The 20,703-nt window shown below is 34.8% G+C and overlaps 1 protein-coding gene across 39 annotated transcripts in view; it reads right to left on the reverse strand.

Moving 5' to 3' along the window:
- Positions 1-2,953: 2,953 nt before the first annotated feature.
- Positions 2,954-20,703, reverse strand: part of SGIP1 (SH3GL interacting endocytic adaptor 1) — a 216,292-nt gene continuing 198,542 nt past the window's right edge. For all 39 annotated transcript variants that reach the window (XM_063697907.1, XM_063697898.1, XM_063697857.1 and 36 more), the window contains 5 exons: positions 17,425-17,557; positions 12,259-12,461; positions 11,068-11,132; positions 10,354-10,518; positions 2,954-9,043 (listed from right to left, as the gene is read on the reverse strand). In XM_063697907.1, the coding sequence (XP_063553977.1) occupies positions 9,021-9,043; positions 10,354-10,518; positions 11,068-11,132; positions 12,259-12,461; positions 17,425-17,557 (589 nt within the window). In that variant the 3' untranslated portion in view covers positions 2,954-9,020. The remainder of the gene's footprint in view (positions 9,044-10,353; positions 10,519-11,067; positions 11,133-12,258; positions 12,462-17,424; positions 17,558-20,703) is intronic.

Here is a 20,703-nt window from a genome sequence, read left to right on the forward strand (position 1 = left end):
GCCCTGCCCTTTCCCCGGCCCCTAACGCTGCTTCGCACGTTCCCCCTCCAAGGCACAGGCGGTGGAATGTGGAGGTAAATGAGCACTTACATTGGCCAGATACCCCAAATACCGACAAACGTTGGGATTTAGTCGTCCCAATAACTCTGTCAAGAAAGGAATGTTTTCCCTTTAAAGGATTTGGAAAATTGAGATTCTAAAATGTTAAATAATATGCCCACGGCCCCTGAAACTCATGGTCTTAACTCCAGTGTATTACAAACCGGGCTGGGTTCCTTCGCTTTCCTTAACAAGACTCTTCTGAGCCTGTTAATGTCTAAGAAGCTTTGAAATGAGGCTGTTTGGGGTTGAGGACCTACCTGCTGGTATGAATGGGCCTTTCCTCTTCTTTAGCGACTATCCCTAGCCTAAGCCCACTGGGCCTCCCCAAACCAAAAGCAAACAAAATAAACACTATAGGGACCCTCCTGTAGTGGGCAATCATTGGAAGCAGAAACAAGATGCCTCCAAGCATCTAGCCAAGGGCATGGCTCTTGATGAGTGTCCTGCTGCAATTAGCATTAGCTGACAGTAATACATTGGGATTCCGGTGGAGCACAGTGTTAGGATAGTGTTGGAAGAAGAGAAATAGATATTTTTGCCCATCCCAATCTCTACTCACAGAAAGATAAGAACAGGAAAGGATTGTTGATTGAATATCTACTATGAACTAGATAGGAACTGCTAGGTGATGGATAAACATTATCTCATTGAATCTGTTCAGTGACTATGACATAGGGGACATTACTCTTTTTTTTTTTTAAGATAAGGAAATGTAGAATCGTTGAGTAACATGCTCAAGTCGATATTTAAATCACAGAGCTGAGATTTGTCTAACTCTTAACCCTTGACCTTTGACAGACCTTTGACCCACCATCCCTACCCTAAACATGGAATGAAGTTTTCCAGAAATGCAGGTAAAATTTTAAGAGGCTGACAGCAAAAGATATTCACAATTCAATTTATTTTCATATTTTTCATTTATTTTCCAGAAAAAGAAATCACATTTCAGTAACAATTTACATATAGAATTAAACTTTGTTCTGGAATGGGAGCCCTAGTTGCAGTAATGTTCATAATAAATAATTGCATATTCAGGATTTTGTGAAATAGGTGATTGGGAAAATTATGGACAAAAAACGTTTACAAAAATTATTATTTACAAAAAGTGATATACATACTATTTCTAACTTATAAGTCAAGTAATGTTAAGATGGTCTCATGATTATCTTCAACAAGTCAATTATACACTTTCCTGTCACCATTGCCCAGCAGAGAGCTTTGCTGCAATTCTGTGAAGGAGCAAGTCTTCGCTTGCGTTGTTGGTTTTCTCTTGAGCACAGCATAGAAGCAGTAAAGCTTTCATTACAGACTAAGCAGTAACGGCTGTCAGAAAAAAGTATACTCTTTTGAAATAGACGTGTAGGAAAAAGGCTGGGAATCAACATTTTGACTAAATTTTAAAAGTATCTTGAGTATTTTAATTCACAGTTTTGTAAATATTTTATGCCCAAGGTATTTTTGTGAAATTATGTACTTAGTACAAGATTAAAAAGAAATTTAGTGTATTTTTGCTACATAGATCAAAGAGAGCTCTAAATAAAGGCTACCACCAAATCAAATTACACACAGCATTTTCCTTAATTGACAGGATTTCATTACCTATAGAAACACAGCAAAATCTTTCTGAGATTCCTAGATTCTTGTATTGTTCAAGTTTAAAAAAAATCAATGCCTTACATGGCCACTTAGTAGGAATGAAAATTAATATCCGAGTATTTAATTCATATGATCTTTTACTATACAAGTGAAAAACAAACAAAAACTCTTTTTAATCGAAAACAATAGTGTTCAAACAGCTTAAAAAGCCAGCTGTATACGTTACTGCTTGGCCTGTGGTGAAGCTCTGTTCATAGATAAGATTAATATATCATCATATCAACACTTGGCTTTTTCAAGAAAAATTATTCAGCAGCAATTTTCCAATTCCCCTTAGACAGAGAGGAAAGAGACACACACACACACACACACACACACAGAGAGAGAGAGAGAGAGAGATAAAGAGAGAGAGAATATGAATTAGATAGGAGCCAATCTCTTTCATGTATGTCCATTTAACAAAGCAAGAACTAAATTCTGACCTGAAAAATGAACACAGCTATATGAATTATCATTCTAGCAACTTGAAAAGGAAAAAAAATCTGACTTTGGATCTTGGGACAGTGGTTCTTGTGATAGTTACTTGTTGTATGATTTAAAATACCTTAGAGTGATGGTGAATGAATAACATCAAGCATTTACTTTGCGAGAAAAAGAAGTCATAAAAGTAATATAAAACTGAATGAACGAGATGGAATTAACATTTCTATGATATACTCATTCAATGGAACGTTTAAAAATTATAAATGGCTTATGATCTATCAGGCTGATTCACAAACTCCGGATGGATTAAAAACTGAACTATCTTTAGAGAAATGTAAAGTGATTCAGTTTGATTCTTTTCTATATGATAACAGACAATTTAACCAGGAAGTTTTCAAAGAAACTTCGTTAATTTGGTATAAAAGTAACTGATTGGCAAAGTAAAGCAAAGCAAAAAAAGAAAAAAAAAACTGCAAAAAAAAAAGCCTGTGAAATGCTCATTAAAAGAGTATAGAATCTTACAAAATCTGTGCTAAACAGTGCACTGCTCTTAGCTTTCCCCAAAGTGTTTTTAATATAATTTCTGACAAGCTGATGTAAAAATACTGCCAACATTGATCTATCATGATTCAGTTTCCTAAAGCTGTTTAGTAAAACGTTACTGGAGATTATTCACTGGCATTAATTCCACACGGCAAAGAATTGGAAACATCTTCAACAGATAGGGGTCTGATATGCTGGTCATAGGTGCAAGCCTTAAAAACAATACAAAAACAATTAAAATAATTTTATTGTTTTGTTTTGAATATTTTAGATGATAAAGTTAAATTCACTAAGAGATACTAATGAAATTTAAAATAGATAACAATTCATTTGAAATGACAGGAATTCTCTTAAAATTAAAACAAAATTCCAGAAGCATTTTTTTCAAAGCATTCCTGGTTATTTTATTTACAATTATTGAAGGATATATAAACTAGTGTTAAAAGAAAACTTTTCCAAAGGTTTCTCAAGGTGTGCTTAGAAAAAATTTTTTTTTACCTGATTCAATAACTTTCTTAAGCTTCATTAAAACACTAACATTTATTGTCAATGTCCAAGGAGAGAGAATTATAGTATAGTACCATTTGTTCTCAGACTACAACGAACATCTTGCAGAACACAATTTGTAAAATACTGGAATATTGGTGAGCATAGCCCAAATACACTTTACTTCTTTTCTTTAAAACATTACAGGACATTTAAAAATATATTTGCTTTTTGCCAAAACATTTTTTACAAGGATAAAGATGTATTTAAGGTAGGCAAGGTATTACTCTAGGGATAGAAGGAGGCAGTTAGAAATCAAAGGAAAAATAATTTTAGAAGTTAAACCTAGAGAATAAATTATTATACCCATGGTCAATGTCAACAAATAGGTGTCTTTTCCTCATAGACATACCCATTTAGGAGAGAAATCAGATATTAAACGTGAGCGCCAATCAAGAGGTTCACCATGGTCAACTCAACAGACTTTACATTTGACATTCCTTCATGAAAGATACTTAGATCTTAATTAGATGTCAGCAGTGCAACTCTAGCTTGCAGAAGATGACAGAACATTGAAGCAATGACACAAGAGAAAGGCAAGTGTTTTGTTGTTGTTTTTAATATTTAGAGACTTAAGCAATGTACTCCTATCTCATTTTCCTTCCATACACTCCACCGACAAAAAGGAACATTAATGGTAGCCATATTTAATTCATAAGTGAGAGAATGGCATTTAGATACTGTTTTCCACATGAAAAAAAAAGCCTAAAGGAGCAGGGAAAATACAATAAAACCTTAAGAGGAAAGTGCACAAAGTAAAAGATGGTGAGGCTGGTCATCCGAATAGTCCCTTTAATCAATGTAACTTGGATTGATTTGTTCATTTATATCAACAATCTGATTTGACTCATTGCATGGACACATCATATTATATTAACTTTCAAAGCTATATTTAGAGATCACTCTTGTTTTGATATTATTAAATATAATGTAACGCTTCCATTTTTTAAAAAAATTGCTGATCAGAAAACCAGGTGGCAAAATGAGTACATTTAGACTGGGTGGGATTTTGCTCAAATGTATAATCTTTTGGAAAAGGAAAAGCTTAAACACAGACACATACACACACACTCATCTGTTTAGTATGTATCTGCATATTTTACTGTATTGTTCAATTTAATTTACAGCCTGTGGTTATTTTGAGAAAAAATATTCGTGCAACTCTTTTAGAATGAGGCTACCACATGTTTGTAAAGTCAAAAACTTACAAAATAAATAGGTTCAACTCACAAGTTAGAGATCTGAATGTCCCTTGCAAAGAAGGAAACATTGATTAGGATTTTGTATTTGAATAAATAACAGCTTGCAACTTCCCTTCTACTTCAAGTCTTTTAAGACACTGGAGAAAAGGACAGAAATATGAAAATGAGAAAATGCATTTCAGGCTACTTTGAGACTGAGATAGTATAACAGAGTAACTTTAAGAAAAAGATAGGGATTTTCCTAGGGAAAAAAATTTTTTAAGATTGGAGGAAATTAAGTGGACTGAATGAAAAATAAACTGACTAGAAAAATGGTTTTCATCTTAGAATTTAATGCTTAAAATCTGATATAATGTCAGAACTAAGAAGGACCTTAGAGATCTACTAGAGCAATGATTCTCAAATTTGGGGCACTTATCAAAATGTATATTCCCAAATCTCATCCCTAGAATTTTATGCCGTCAATACAAATTTATCGATGCATACTGTGTATAGCTTGTATGAACTTGATTATACATGTTTCCTTATAATGCCACAAAAGGTGGTATATCTGAGTAAAGTCGAATCATGGAATTTCAGAGATGGAAGACATTGACATGTGGTAGATCATTTTGTGTTGTTACGGTGTTTAACGATGTTTATCAGTGCCTACTATCTTCCAGGCATAGTGGTGACCAAGCCAAAACCATTAATAAGTGATGATACAAAACATTAATAAGTGATGATACAAATCATATTTTGAGAAGCAGTGATTCTTTTTTGACAGTTTTGTTATTGGAATTATCCTTATTTTGGTAATGGTTTTTCATGGTGCCTTCTACCTTGGCATTCAAATGGAGTATGTATAGTGACATAAAACAGATTGTTTTGTTCAGGATGGACAAAGCAATTAAGGCGTTTCCTTTGCAGTCAGAATAGCTGGGTTACTTTCAGCTGCCGTGTCATTTTGGGGAGATTATTCTATTTAAGCCTCAGTGTCATCACTTGTAAAACAGGAATTAAAAAGAGTACTTACAATTTTTTGATGGATAAGAGGATTAAATGAGCTAATATCTCTAGTGACTGGTACGTGGTAAACACTCTGTCAATTTTTATTGTATATCATTCAACTACTGTGATTTTACAAGTTTGCTTATAAAGCCTCAAAAGGTGGTTTATCTGAGTAAATTACAACTGTGGAACTTCAGAGTTGGAAGACACATGATAGATCATTGTGTACTGTTATGGTATTTAAACCATGCTCTGGGGAGCCCCGATTTAAACTGTTGGAGAAACTCCTGCATTGCTTTGAGCTGTTTTGCCTACCAGGATTCCATGTGCAATTTTATTAGAAAAAAAGCCCTGCTGTTAAGAAAAGCTTGAAAACCACTGGCAATCTCAACTCCCCATTCTAAAGATGAGAAACTGAAAAGGGCAGTGACTTGTCCAATATCATATGGCAGGAGTCAGTGGCAGAGCCAAGGTATGATAGTTATCTGCTTTTCTAAAAGAAGATTTAGAAATGGAAATATTTGTAATTATAGCTCAAACACTTTGCTGACTAAGAATATATAAAACAAAAAAAATTCTGTAGTTTGACTGAGGGATTCTTATCTATTAACTCAAAACCATTTGAATTGTGGACATTCTTTCTTTTACAGGTGAAATATATTCCCAAATACCATACAGTGAATTTCCATTTTGGCTGTGGGTGTAGAGAAGAACACAGCTTTAAAAGTGATTAAAAATTTAATTCTTAGTAATTATAAATTTCAATTATGATAAAATTCAGACTAATTCTTGATAAAAATTTATTTTTAAAAATTTCACGAAAATATGGATTTTATTGGAAAAGAAAAACAAAATTTCCATGTTGCCAAAATAAAGTAGCATCATTTATACTTTTTATCTTGCTAAAGCAGAACCTTTTAAAGATCATAACGTTCAGGAAATGGTGTTCTGGTTAACTAGAACAATTTCTTTTTGTTTTAACCCCTAGTACTGAAAATAGTTTTAATACCTACTAGTTCATTTTATTCTGACTTAGGAATAAAATGAATAAATGAATCTGACTTAATGTCTTTGATAACTGAGACTCTTTCATTGCCTGGGACCATTTTCAGGACATGAATTCTTATTCTACAGTACTGTGGATATAGATGTAACAGGAGATTATAATCTACAAAATTAAAAAGAAGCAACAAAATGTCAAAATGCAAATCCCTGATACCAGCTTATTGTGTTATTATTTGATCTCTTTTCTGAAAGGTGAAGGGATACATTTTCTATTGAGGTTCTGGTTATTCACAGTTCAATCATTTTGAAATTGTTGACTCCCATTCTGTTCCATAAAGACCAGTTAAGAGATTATAGGATTTCTTCATAGTTTCTAATTTAGTCCCTAGAAAGATTTGAATAATGTTAGAGATTACTGTAATCTATGTTTTTAATTAAATTTTTAAAAATCAGTAAAATTATTTTTTGGGAAAAAACCCTTGTGTTTAATTACTAATTCATTCTAGATCTATACAAAATAAAACAAAATAAAATATAAATACAAAGACATGAGAACCAGTAATAGTTACACGTTTTTAATATGCTTTGTATTAATATTCAATTTTTTAAATGAATTGATTACTTAAAAACACATTGTTATATTCATATGCTGGATAATTCTCAGTTTGCTGCTGCTTACTCTCCATTGATTTTGGTGTCATAAATTCCATGTTTCATGGAATTTAGAGTTTTGCATTTTCTATTTTGGTTTCAAAATCAAATTGGATACCTTTACATAAAATGAGTATATTAATTAGTTCGTTCAAAGAAACTTCAACACCAGACTGCTGTAGGGGGCCAACTGAGAGTTTGTTAAATAGTAAGAATTTTCCCATAGTAAAACAAATCATTTTGGACATTCCCTTGGTAGCAAGCACTGATAGAGGAGTATAAAGATTAATTTAAAAAGTTTCACTGTAAACAATTGCCAGTCACAATCTCATTTTAGAAGTAAGACTTTAAAAATTTAATTTAATTCTAAAATTTAAAGGGGCTAAAGATTCTTTGTTAAATTTGAGTGGGTGTAAAATGAAATTTAACAACTAATTATAAAAATAATCACTTAATAATTACAGCTATTTAATAGCATAACCTGTAATAGAAATTGGTTTATGTTTAAATAAGTTCTATGACTTAAAGGAAGACTAACATTTTCAGATCTTAATGAGGGAAGGTTTTACAACTGAGACTCCCGAAGAAGTTTGTCTTTCTAAATGTTCATATGGCAGGGCCAGATTGAATAATTACAGTTTTTATTATACCTTGCAACGATGAAATGACATACATTTTTGATAACTCTCCTTTTGCTTCTCCAAGAATGGCAAAGATTTACAGTTTTATACAATGAATCCTAATCATCCGAAAGGAAATTTATTACACAATAATGTGAATAGAATTTCATTTATAAAGCTTATTTTTTCATTCTCAAATGATATAAACAATGATTAAAACTCTCCTTCTGGATCTAAACAGGGGACTTTTTTTTTCCCTAAAATTCTCAGTCTCAGCGTTTTGATTCCTGTGGGTAAAGAGGAAGACGCGAGGTATCATTCCCCCATACTGGATGAGTAAGATCATCTATTCAGAGTAATTAAGCAAAAATTCTTAACCAGTTCAACTATGGAAAGTCTTGAAATCTTAAAATCACAATTTTGGTTTTAGTCTGACTGATTATTCAGCAATCCCCACATTTGCGAAACTGTAGAGAGGGGCAAGTAGTTAAGACTTCAACATCTTCTTTACTCTTGATTATAATTTAATATACTTAAACTTTAAATATGAATTGCTTTCCCTTTTTACACAAGTTATAAAAATAAGAGGCCCTGTTTACACAGTTTGCATTTTTATGAAATTTGCAGTTTGAAAAAAAAGCTTTTTAAAAAGTGGTAACTAATGCTTTTCTTTGAATATGCTGTAACCTTAGAATTTTTTTCTGAAATAGTTTCTCAATTTAACCCACTAAACATTTGAAGATAGAATTTTTATTTAGCACTAGAGTAAAACATACTAAGCATTGAAGAAAAGTAAGTTTGTTTCTTTTTCTTCTGGTTCCACTTAAGTTTCTTTAATATGTGGCACCCCCTTTATGACAGCTATCCATATTATATTTAAATTTTATATATTGACAAAATGCAATCTACCTCTGTAAGCATTGTGCCATTCAACAATACTACTATTAAATTTACATACCACAGTTTAAATTACATCCATTTCAGGAATGGTAAAATGCTAAAACTCAAGTGTCTAACTGCCTTACTGGAATGAGAGTACAATTTACAAATACAATAATTACATTTTAAAACCATTAACAATATTACACCTAGAAGTAAATACTGTAGGACTGGTCATCATGGTAGTGTGTGAGGGAAATCACAGATGAAAGCCACTGACTTTCCACCTGATATATCCCAAGTGCAGATATTGGTTTGTTTTCATCAAACCAAAATTAAAACCTGTTTCTCATACATCAGTTCTCCATTATATGAATCCTCCAAATCCTTGCATAAGATTTCATTAGTTATCTGCCAAGTATTTTCCTGCAAAACAAAACAACATGTCAACAGGTTATCTGGTAGTTCAATAATGTAATTATTATATGGGTAACATTTCTATTCCTCCTTCCCTACCCCTAGGAGCCAGATACTGCATACTTTAGAGGTACAATACGAATAAAAGATACATAAAGTTTCCAAATCAATTTTCAGTTTTTCAGATCAGCTAGTTGCCTTTTCACATTTCCATAGATCAACAATTTGCAGAGGTTTGGGGTTTGCCCAGAATAGATTGGGAGATTTATTTCTGGATGTGAGAATCCAACTTATGTTAGAAAGGGTGCTCATATAACTTATATTCCAATTTGGATCATTTTTGAGAGCGAAAAGGGTATAATTAATAATTACATCAGTACAATAGACATAAAAAAACCAGGATTTATCCCAGCAAATCACTGAAAAGTATAATCGCTCTAGTATTAGAGAGTGCCTCTCCCCCAATTGAAAAACAAAATAAAACCCCATTGTTTGTGCCAAATAAAACCTGTCTCATGGCCACATTCAGCTTATGGGTGACCAGTTTTGATCTGTGGCCTAGATTCTTTGAGTTTGTTATTAAAGTGAAAAATAGATTCTCCCAGATCTCAGCTAAATCTGACAAGTCTAAACTCTGTGAAGTCCTGTCAGAGAACAAAAAGTTTTCAGGTGGGAGATAAATTAAAAGGCAAGGCTGGGTGCGGTGGCTCACCGCCTATAGTCCTAGTACTTTAGGAGGCCGAGGTGGGCGGATCACGAGCTCAGGAGTTCAAGACCATCCTGGCTAACACGGTGAAACGCCGTCTCTACTAAAATACAAAAAATTAGCCATGCGTGGTGGTGGGCGCCTGTAGTCCCAGCTACTCGGGAGGCTGAGGCAGGAGAATGGCGTGAACCCGGGAGACAGAGCTTGCAGTGAGCAGAGATCGCGCCACTGCAGTCCAGCCTGGGCAACAGAGAGAGACTCCGTCTCACCAAAAAATAAAAATAAAAATAAAAGGCAAAAAGTATTAGTCTTGTTCGTCAATATAATAAAAGTAGGATTTACTCTATTAACCTGAGTATATACATCTACATAATGGGAACCACTAGCCCCACTTAAGAAACAGAGTTAGAAGTCAGAGCCTCCTGACTTCTGATTTCTAGTGCATTGTCCTATTTCTACTTCATTCAATAATTGGTTTGTTTTCTAATTGGGATGGGGGTTGGGAGTGGGAAAGAGGTGGAGGAAAAAGATGAGAAAATCACAACCTATTCCTCTTAAGAGTAGCCAAGGCAACATTATTTTCGCAAATGAAAAAATCAAGATACTCATTTACCTGCAGCAAACCTTTTCTTGATGAGTGAAAATCGATACCCTGCTCCAACAAGTTCAATGTCACAGCCAGAAAGGGTGCTTCCCTCACTTGTGAACTGCACAACCAATGGAGAAGGTTTGCTTGGGCCTTCAGATAACTGAAATCTTGCCAACAAAGAACCCACCCCTAAAACAAAACACATTATTACAAGGTAACAGTCAACATAATATTTCGGATATAATTTTGGAGGTTGCATTCAAAAGTTAATGTACAAAATCAGACACCATTCTTTGACAAAATGGTGATTAAATGAGTTTATCATTGAATATTATGAGCAATTCTATTTGCACACTGGTAAAAGTGTGCTTCCATGAGATGGTACCTCAAAATTTGAAGACGTGCTACTTGGAAGCCCTTGTATTTTCCAACCTATGATTAATATCTGAGGAGAGTGAAAAATATCTAATCAGGGAGCGTGGAATCTGACACAGGATGGAAACATGCCTCCTTAAGAGGCCTAAATGATAGTTTGTTTAATGTGGAGTCTGTAGAAAAGGGGAAAAAGAGAATTCATTGAAGAACTATTTGCTTTTATTAATTGAAATAAATAAATGCAAAAATGGAGTGAAATATTCTGTTTGTTTTTATTGCTACATGTTTTGGGTAATAGTTGGCAAATACCTAAAGCCATTTTAGCTTTACATGTTAAATAAAATAAGCTTGTGATTCCATTACCTCCATTTTCTGACTTCTGAGAGATATCAGGAATCTTCCACAATATTCTCTGTTGTTCAGCATTCCTAAAAATAAATTAGGTAAAAGGTTTTTTTGCATATCCAAGAGTTTTTGTTTAGTGGATGCCATGTTTTTTTTCCTGGATAGTATCAATTTTTAAAAATAGAGCTTGAAAAGTTTCACTACAATTTAAAAATTCCCTGTCTCTCTCGCTCCCCTCCCAGACATACATAAATCTCTTTTTTCTCTGTCCTTATTGTAACTAGCCAGAACACCATGAGATGAACATTGAGAGGACAAAGTAGAATTAAATTTTTTAAAAATAAATCTGCTAAGACAGATACATGGGAAGATAGATAGGAGTGTTAATCAATTAATTAAGGTAATTTAAATTGGGGTCATGATCTGGCTGACATTCATTTTTAAAGCAAATTCCACTTTTTGCTTCTGACAGTCGTATGGAAAAAGTGAAATGCTCTTTCTAGAACAAGTCCTTTATTATAGATGATATAGGCACAATGTATCTATTCAGTTTCTAGTCCCATACCTTCTCTAGTGTGCCTTTTTATAGTTCAGAGGCTACAAAATGAAACACTACATTTCTCAGAGGCCTTTGCAGTTAGGGTCCTAGGTACAAATTAGGTTTACCAATTGCATGCACGGTTTGAGATTTAGAAGACAGAAGGGAGGCAGAGGCCATTCTCCTGCAGCTTTCTTGACTGTTTTCCTCTGATCAGCAATCTAACTCAGATGTGGGGATCTTCTAACAACAGGAGTCCACTCTAGCCTCTAGTTTGTGGGTGCCAAGAAGCACTTAAGGAGGTACCAATAGGAGCTTGCTGGTCCTAGGATCGGAATTACAGCTGTTGCTTCCTGAATTCAGTGGTTCTACCGGTAGCCGCCTACTTTCTCTCCTTCCCGGGATTGTGGCAGGCCAGTTCTGCAGAGCTCCGGGAGGCATTTTCGGAGATCCAGCCTGTTCCTTTAGCACTTCCACCACTGTGTAAGCATTGAAGTCCCTGTTGAATTAGTTTTTGCTTAAAATAGCTACCAGTGGTTTCTATTTCCTGCCCTGAACCCTAATACACAGGCCTGCTGTCATCTCCTCCTACAGGACACACAAGTGCTAAGGAGTCTGTGACCTCTTGACCCAGAGGAGCCCTTTGGTGGAGAGAATAGGAGGCTTCATACCAGACTGCTGGTGGGAGCACTGCCTGGAGCTTGGTGACTCCTCCGTCGATGGGGACCAGGAACTGCACATTGTTGAGGGCCACAGCAGTCGTCATTGCATCTGTATTATATTTGTAATCTATGCGCAGGTCAGTGCTTGAAGGCTCACATCGCCAATTCACTGCCAGGTTCAGAGGTGTGGACTGAATGCCCTGGGCAGACACCTTGCCGAACGACAGGAAAGAGAATATTTAAGTCTGGACCATTAATCTGAAACAAAACCAGAAGCTAGGATTTTCTCCCACAGGGATGTTCTTAGACATCAAACAAAATGTCATATGTTGTTTATGCTGCTCACAAGCAACCATTAGTGAGAGGCACCGGGAAGCGTGCTGTGAGAGAGCTGGGTGCTTCAAGTAAACTGTTACAGACTAAAAACACGAAAGCAGCTACTAGAGTCTCGGTGGCACTTTGGAGTTTTTAGTACACTTTATGTCAGTTAAGGAGGTGGAATAGCATGCTGGCCAGGAGCTGAGGCCAGGAAGCTAGACAGTCCCAGGTGTGAGTTCTGATTCTGCAACTCTACTTAACAAGCTGAGTGATCTTGGACAAGTCCCTAGCTCAGAACCTCTCTGAACTTCTGTACTTCCCTCATCCGCTAAATGGGAATTACAACAATAATATTTACCCATAGGGTTGTCAGGAAGATTGAAGGAGGTGTTCTTTTGTGAAACACTCAGCAGGATGCCTAGCACACACTAGGAATTACATTTTGATAAATGTCACCTATTAATATTCTTACCATATTTGCTCTTCAACAACAAACCAGTGAGTTAGACTAGGGTAGGTTATTATTACTCCTTTGGGATTTCACACCTGGTTTCAAGGCCTTGCTTTGGCAAATCCCAAAGGGAGTAAATGGAAGTTACTTCTAGTTTTTACTTCCTTTGGGATTCCTTTAGCTAGAAGTGCTACAGTGCTAGAATCTACTGTCGATACTAATTAGAATCAGCTGTGAGCTTGACCAAGAAAAAGCCAGGTTTGAAGAATCAACAAACATTTATCTAAATACAATAATATTGATGTGAATTCTGGGTCCACAGTGAAAAATTCACAGTGTTGGAATTTCTCGATCGTTCATTATGGTGGTGAAAAGGTGTTTAAGAAAGTCACCTCTCACGAGTACATGTACATTGCAGGGATCAGATGAGTGGTGTCTATGCCCTTGGATTTTTATTCATGGAGTGTGATGAGCTTTGCTGATTTTGAAGGATATAAACAACTGTCTAGGAAATGCCTGCACATATGATCACCATGGAGAAGGGTCCTGAAGGTAGACTGAACTCTCAAGGCAGGAGTGGTTGTGGCAGAAACAAGCCCCCAAATGGATTCTTTTATAAAATGACAGATATGGCTTTTGATGACAATTTAAGCTAGTTAATCATTATAGTTTTTAAACTTTAAATATTATTGGCAGCATAATGCTTTCTGCAGGCAAATACTTATTAAGAAATCTATTAACTAAAGCAGATCAAAAGCAGAGCAGAATCCCCCTCCCCCACCACTTTTTCTGGACTGTGTCCTCAGCAGTAGTTCTCAACCTGATTATAGTTCCTCTACCTGGGGAGGTGCTTTCTGGATATATGAAAATGTGTTTTTGATCGTCCCAATTTCTGGGGGGATGCTATCAGGCCAGAAACTAAACATGCTGCGATTTAAGGGCAATTTCCACAAAATGCTAGTTGTGCTTCTCCACCCAATTCCTTGCATTGTTGAAAAACAATAACAAAAACACAGCTAAACAACAGCAAAAGGGATTCCTCAGAGAACACGTTAAAATAAAACGGCAAGTCTAGGACTGTTGACATTTCACAAAGTACTTTGAAATATATTAGGTTATTATTAGCTTCTTATAGCAACCTATAAAATAGGTAGATACCATTATTACCCTTATTTGTAGACGAGGAAACTGAAGTTCTGGGATATTAAGCACCTGAGGTCAGTGGCCATTAGAAAGCTGACTTAATTCTAGAATTCAGTATCTTGCCTACACTTTATTTATTTATTTTTAAAAAGTAGAGATGGGGTCTCATTATGTTGCCCAGGCTAGTCTCGAACTCCTGGGCTCAAGTGATCCTCATGCCTCAGCCTCCCAAAGTGTTAGGATTACAGACATGAGCCACCGTGCCCAGCCCTTACCTACACTTTAATACTTTACACAAAGCTCATACTGCAATAGGTGAATTCTAATTTCTAGATTTACTTAATAACAAATATGGAAATGAAAAAACTCTATAGGATTTAATAATTTAAAAAATTTTTTTATCTGAAGTGAAGATGTACATGCAGTGTATATAATTAGAGTCCATGAAGGGAAAGAAGTGCCAACTTATTTTCACACTTTGGGGATGCAAACCATACATGAAATTTAACTTCTGCCTCGAAATTTAACTTCTTATTCAGAGAAAAAATTACATTTAGAGTTTTCCTTTCTTATTTCCTTTCATTTCTCCCAAAGCATAAAGCAGTCACTAAGCATATTTAAATATTTTGGGAAAAAGTTAAATAAAATGTGTTTTCTATTATATTTTAATTTGTAAGTGATGAATTTATGCCATATGATATATTTTTTCAGTATTATCCATAATGTTCAAAGAGTATATACTATTCTCACAAGAAAAAATTATATTCTTTTGCATTTCTGGAAAATACACCATTTTATAGATATTTCACTTTAAATGGTTTTCTTACAACAATTTAAATAAATGTTTTCCAAAGCAGAGGATGCATAGACTCCCTTGAGAAACTTATACGAAGTACATATACCTGGGTGGCATTCTAAACCAATTAAATAAAATTTAAAAAGTATATTTAATATATATATCTGCTAGGTCCTAACACCCCCCAAAATACATATATGTATATTTAATAATGATATCTACCTATATTTACATATAATATACAATATATTATATTCACATATAATATAATATGTTCACATATATTATATATTATATTCACATATATCATATTATATTCACATATATCATATTATATTCACATATAATATATCATATTATATTCACATATGTCATATTTATATATTTGCATATTTTATATAATATTTAAAACTATTTATATAAATATTTATATTTAAAATATTTGTATAAATATTTATATTTAAAATATTTGTATAAATTTTTATATTTAAAATATTTGTATAAATATTTATATTTATGAATATAATGTGTTATTTTATATATTATAGATTGTATAGGTTTTATATATATCTAGGTTGTATATGTAAATATTATAAATAAATATTTATATTATTTAAATATGTATACACATATATTTCTTTTTAGCATCAATTCAGAACCAGCATTTGATTGAGAAATACAGTCAAGTTTGAGATGTCCTGATTTTTATTAAAGTACAACTTCCTTCATTTGAAGAAAAATAATCTGAACATATTTAATCAAAAATTATAATGCATTAAAGACGTGGTAAATGAAATGAGCCAGGCACAGAAAGACCAATACCACACGATCTCACTCTTATGTGGAATATTTAAAAGTTGATCTTGGCTGGGCACAGTGGCACTTTGGGAGGCCAAGAAATGGGGATCACCTGAGGCTGGGAGTTCAAGACCAGCCTGGCCAACATGGTGAAACCCCGTCTCTATCGAAAATACAAAAATTAGCCAGGGTGATGGTGCATGCCTGTAATCCCAGCTACTTGGGAGGCTGAGGCAGGAGAATCGCTTGAACCCAGGCGGTGGATGTTGCTATTAGCCAAGATCGTGCCACTGCACTCCAGCTTGGGCAACAGAGCGAGACTTCATCTCAAAAAACTAAATAAAATAAAATAAAATAAAATAAACATAAAAATAAAAGTTGATCTTACAGAATTAGAGAGTAGAATGGTGGTTACCAGAGGCTGAGGTAGTGGTGGTGGGGTGGGGTGGGGGTTTGTTTAGAGAGATGTTGGTCAAAAGACACAAAATTTCAGTTAGATGAGAGGAATAAATTCAAGAGATTGATTGCATAAGGTGGTGACTATAGGTAATAACCATATACTGTATTCCTGAAAAATGCTAAAGTGAATGGAAAGTGTTCTCATCACAAAAATAACTATGTGAGGTAATACATATGTTAGTTTAGTCATTCCATAACGTACATATATTCAAAATATCATGTTGTACCTAATACAGACATACAATTGTACCTGTCAATTTAAAAAATAAAAAAGTTTAAAAAAATCTAGGGAGTCAGCTGGTGTGGTGGCTCATGCCTGTAATCCCAGCACTTTGGGAGGCTGATGCGGGTGGATCACCTGAGGTCAGGAGTTCCAGACCAGCATAGCCAACAGGGTGAAACCCCATCTCTATTAAAAATACAAAAAATTAGCAGGGCTTGGTGGTGCACACCTGTATTCCTAGCTACTCAGGAGGCTGAGTCAGGAGAATCGCTTGAACACAGGAGGTGGACATTGCAGTGAGCCAAGATTGTGCCACTGCACTCCAGCCTGGGTGATAGGGTGAGACTCTGTCTCAAAAAAAAAAAAAAAAATCTAGGCAGTCAAGTGGCTGGGAATCAATGAGAGACTCAGGCACTATCAGGATCCTGGTATGAATCAGGCTTATTTACTATGTCAACAATAATCTGAGGTAAGGGCAATTCTAGATACAAAAAGAAAGTTCTCATATATTGTAAGTATCAAACATTCCTTTATTATTGAACTATTTCTTAATGTTAGATTTTATTAGAATTCTTTCATAGGACTATCTTACTAGAAAAACAAAAGCAGATTGTGTACATTGAATCATTTAAAATAATAGGTTTTAGTATAGTAATGTTCTTAACAAAATTATAATCATCTTGTTTATCAATATAAACTTATAATCTTAATTAGTATAATGTTCTGCAACTTCATTTTTTTGTGGCACATTTCTCTAATTTTGTGATAAAATATTTTACTTGTAAGCTTAAACTAATAAGAATATGCATGAATATTTTTGTCAGTAGTCCCCAAGTTGTCTTTTAAAGTTTGCATTTAAAAAAATGAGTTATAGCTTTTAAATACTGTTAAAAGAAGTGTTACTTTAGTTACTTTTATTCAATAGTAGGTACTTTAGAAAACAAATATGTCATGTGGAAGAGATACTGATCATGTAAATAGGCTTACCTGATATTTGAGCATGTCAACGTTATAATATGTAGCCTGGGGTTTTTGTTCAGACACTTTCTTTAGGTGAGTCATCAAATTTGGCATGTTTACCCAGAATTCCTTGGTATTGGCATCATTTTGTGTATTATCACTGTTCATTTGGGAAGAAAAATGATTGAGTAGCATCTTAAAACAAATATAAAACCCACAAGAAGCATCTTAGCAAATTGTCGTCTGATATGTACAGCCATCTTTTGACAATTTGTAGAGATTATTATGAATCTATTAACAGTAGTGTGGTTTTCATACAAATACAGTTCTGAATGCTATTGTGTTGGTAGATTAATATCCACGAGGAGGAGCTACTGTGTTGCTATCAATCTCAGTGAGTGCTCAGTAATATTAACTAATTGAGATGATAATTGGGAGCTTTAAAGAGTGAATTATTTATTAACTCAAACTTAATATCCCTTTCTACGGAACCAGCTTTGTCTAAATTAGTCAGTTAAGGCAATTAAGGAACTGAATATGTTTATTTACTTTTGAATTACTTTGACCAGTAGTTTCTCAGAAATTATCCAGTGAAATATTTGGCCAAATGTAAACATGGTCTTTATCACCAACTAGCAGAAAAGAGTGATACTAAAATTACCATGCCGCCTTTTCAGCATTCATAATATTTCATCCATGAGCATTTAAATCATCAAAGATTTCACTTCACTTATAAGATGATCCTGGAGTTTAAATGATAATTTTGGTAGTTATAATACAGAAGAAGAGCAGAGTCTCTATAAGCTAAGAAGTTTTATATCCCTATGAGAGTCTTAGCTTTGCTCAGAGGCCTGTACACAGACCACTTACCCAATCTATCTTGCAAATGCTCATCTCAATGATAAAAAGAATCAGGCAAGAGTGTACAAACATATAACTCATTTCCCATATAATGAGGAAGCTGAGGCCACAAGTGATTCAGTTACTTGTCACACACATTTGCTGACACTTCACTTTCAGAATATCCTATGTAGTGCAATAACAGTAGTTATAGTTTCTTAACCACCTATTATATGCTAGGCATTATAAACTATTTCATTAAAATCTACCCTGCAAAGGAAGAATTATTGTCTTTGTTTTTAAAGATGAGCAAACTTGTTAAAAAAAAAAGAGAGAAAATTAGGGGTTGAGAAGAGAGAAGGCTGATACAGTGAAAAAGTGAAAAGACAGGTCAAAAGTAAATTGCTATGATTCAGCCTCCAGAAATCTCATAAATCAAGAAAGCTGAGTAAAAAACACCAGGGCTTTAAAACTGTCACTGATCTGTTAGGAAAGAGTGGCCAAGTCTCAGTGTGACCAGTGTGGTTTTGCTGTCCCTGGATATAAGGTTATTGAGGATGAGGCAAAGCTCTTTGGCCCTGGAAATGGAGGAAGGGGGTGGAAAATACACCTGGTCCTTAAGACTTTGCCCCTTTTCAGTTGAGCTAGGGATGCTGGTAAGGGCTATCTGAGTTTTTTTAAATTGAAAAGCATCTAAGTTACCCAAGCTCCCAGAGCTGTTGCTATACAAGCAGGCAGGAGGTAAGAGTAACAGAGGGTCAGTGAAATTAAATAATTTGCTTAAGGTCATGCAGCTAATAAGAAACAGAGCCAGATTCCAGCCCATATCAGTTCTACAAATAACACTTTCACACCATGCCATAATAGAGGTTCAGAATTAAGATCTAGCAACATGTCATTAATTTGTACTAAGTAGATTTGAATAATTGGGAAACCCTCAATTATATAATGCTATTTTAAAGAAATACATTTGCTGAGATTAATAGCAAAATAAGCTGTCATAGGTCTGTGATAAGTTCTTAGAGAACCTGCTTTAATAAATATTCAAGAAAGCTTTGCCAATCAAATGCTTACACAGAGATGGAATTCTTAAATGCTCAAGAAGCCTTGAGCATTCTTCAGTCTCATACTTGAGTTGACAATTGTTCCCGCATATTTTTTACAGGCAAACATTTTTCACAAGAAAGAAGTAGATGTAAATTTCAATTTGGCCCCTGTCATAGGTATTGCAAACCGAAATGTCTCCAGGGGCCATGGTGACATATGAAGTCTTCTTCAGTAAACATTAAGGAAACAATTGGCTGATGATAGACACTAAAGGCTGGTACTGCAATCTAGAATCATGCTTGGTCAACAATGCCTTTTTAAAAAACTGGGGATGGTTGTGGTGGTTGAGGTAGTGGAGTGGCACTGCATAACGAAACTAAAGAGCCTATAGATGACTAAAGGGTCACTCATCACAGCCCTGTTACAGTGATCAAGTATTTAGAGTTCATAAGATCCAAATTAATGGGATATATTTTATTTCTTTTTTTTTACTTTTGCAAATAATAATTTAAGGGTCTACATAATATTTTGTTAAGCAAAACCACTTTGAGTGATATTTGATTCTATGTATAAGACCAGTATGTTAATATATGTATACAACTTTTGCACATATGCCTAAGAACTTGGCAACATAACTGCCTAAAAATGCAACAAAAGCTGTAACTATGACACCAGTCATATTTACAAACAAACTGGCAAGATATTGGCACATAATTCCTAATTTCAGATGGAGGAACCTTGAAAAATAAACTGGCTCAACATGCACAACCAAAACATGGAGGGAAACTGAAACAAGAATTCGAATTAAGAGACTTTTTCCATTCCCTCACGGTTTGCACAGTCTTGTGGGGGAGATGGATGAATAAAGAAACACAAATAGATATGTCATTATTAACTGTAGTAAGTGCTACAAAGGAAAAGAACAGGGTACCTTTAGAGAGAATAACAAGGGGACAGAATTTATTACGTTGGCACAAAAGGAATTGCGGTTTTTGTCATTTAAAAGTAACGGTAGAAACTGCAATTACTTTTGCACCAAGCTACTAGTTTGGGGCTGGTTGGTGGGGGTATGGGGAGGAGAATGGGATAGTCCAGGAGGCAGAGTAGAGCTGAGACTAAAGGATGAGTTGGAGTCAGGTGAAGAAGGTTGAAACAGTATTCGAGGCAGGGGAAACAAGTACTACAAAGCCCTGTTGTGGGAAAGGATGCAGCCTGTTTCTGAGATTGACAGGTCAGGCTGGAGCTAAAAGGATTCTGAGGCAGGATGGTGGGAGATGAGAATGGAGAGGCAGACAAGGGTAAACAACTCAAGGCCTCAAAGGCAATGGTAACAGGTTTAGATTCTGGGACAGGTGTAATGCGAAGCCACCAGGGAGTTGTGAACAAAGGAGACCTGATTTACTCACAAAAGACCACCTG

This window comes from Gorilla gorilla, chromosome 1, assembly GCF_029281585.2.
Source record: "Gorilla gorilla gorilla isolate KB3781 chromosome 1, NHGRI_mGorGor1-v2.1_pri, whole genome shotgun sequence".
Taxonomy (NCBI): Eukaryota; Metazoa; Chordata; class Mammalia; order Primates; family Hominidae; genus Gorilla; species Gorilla gorilla.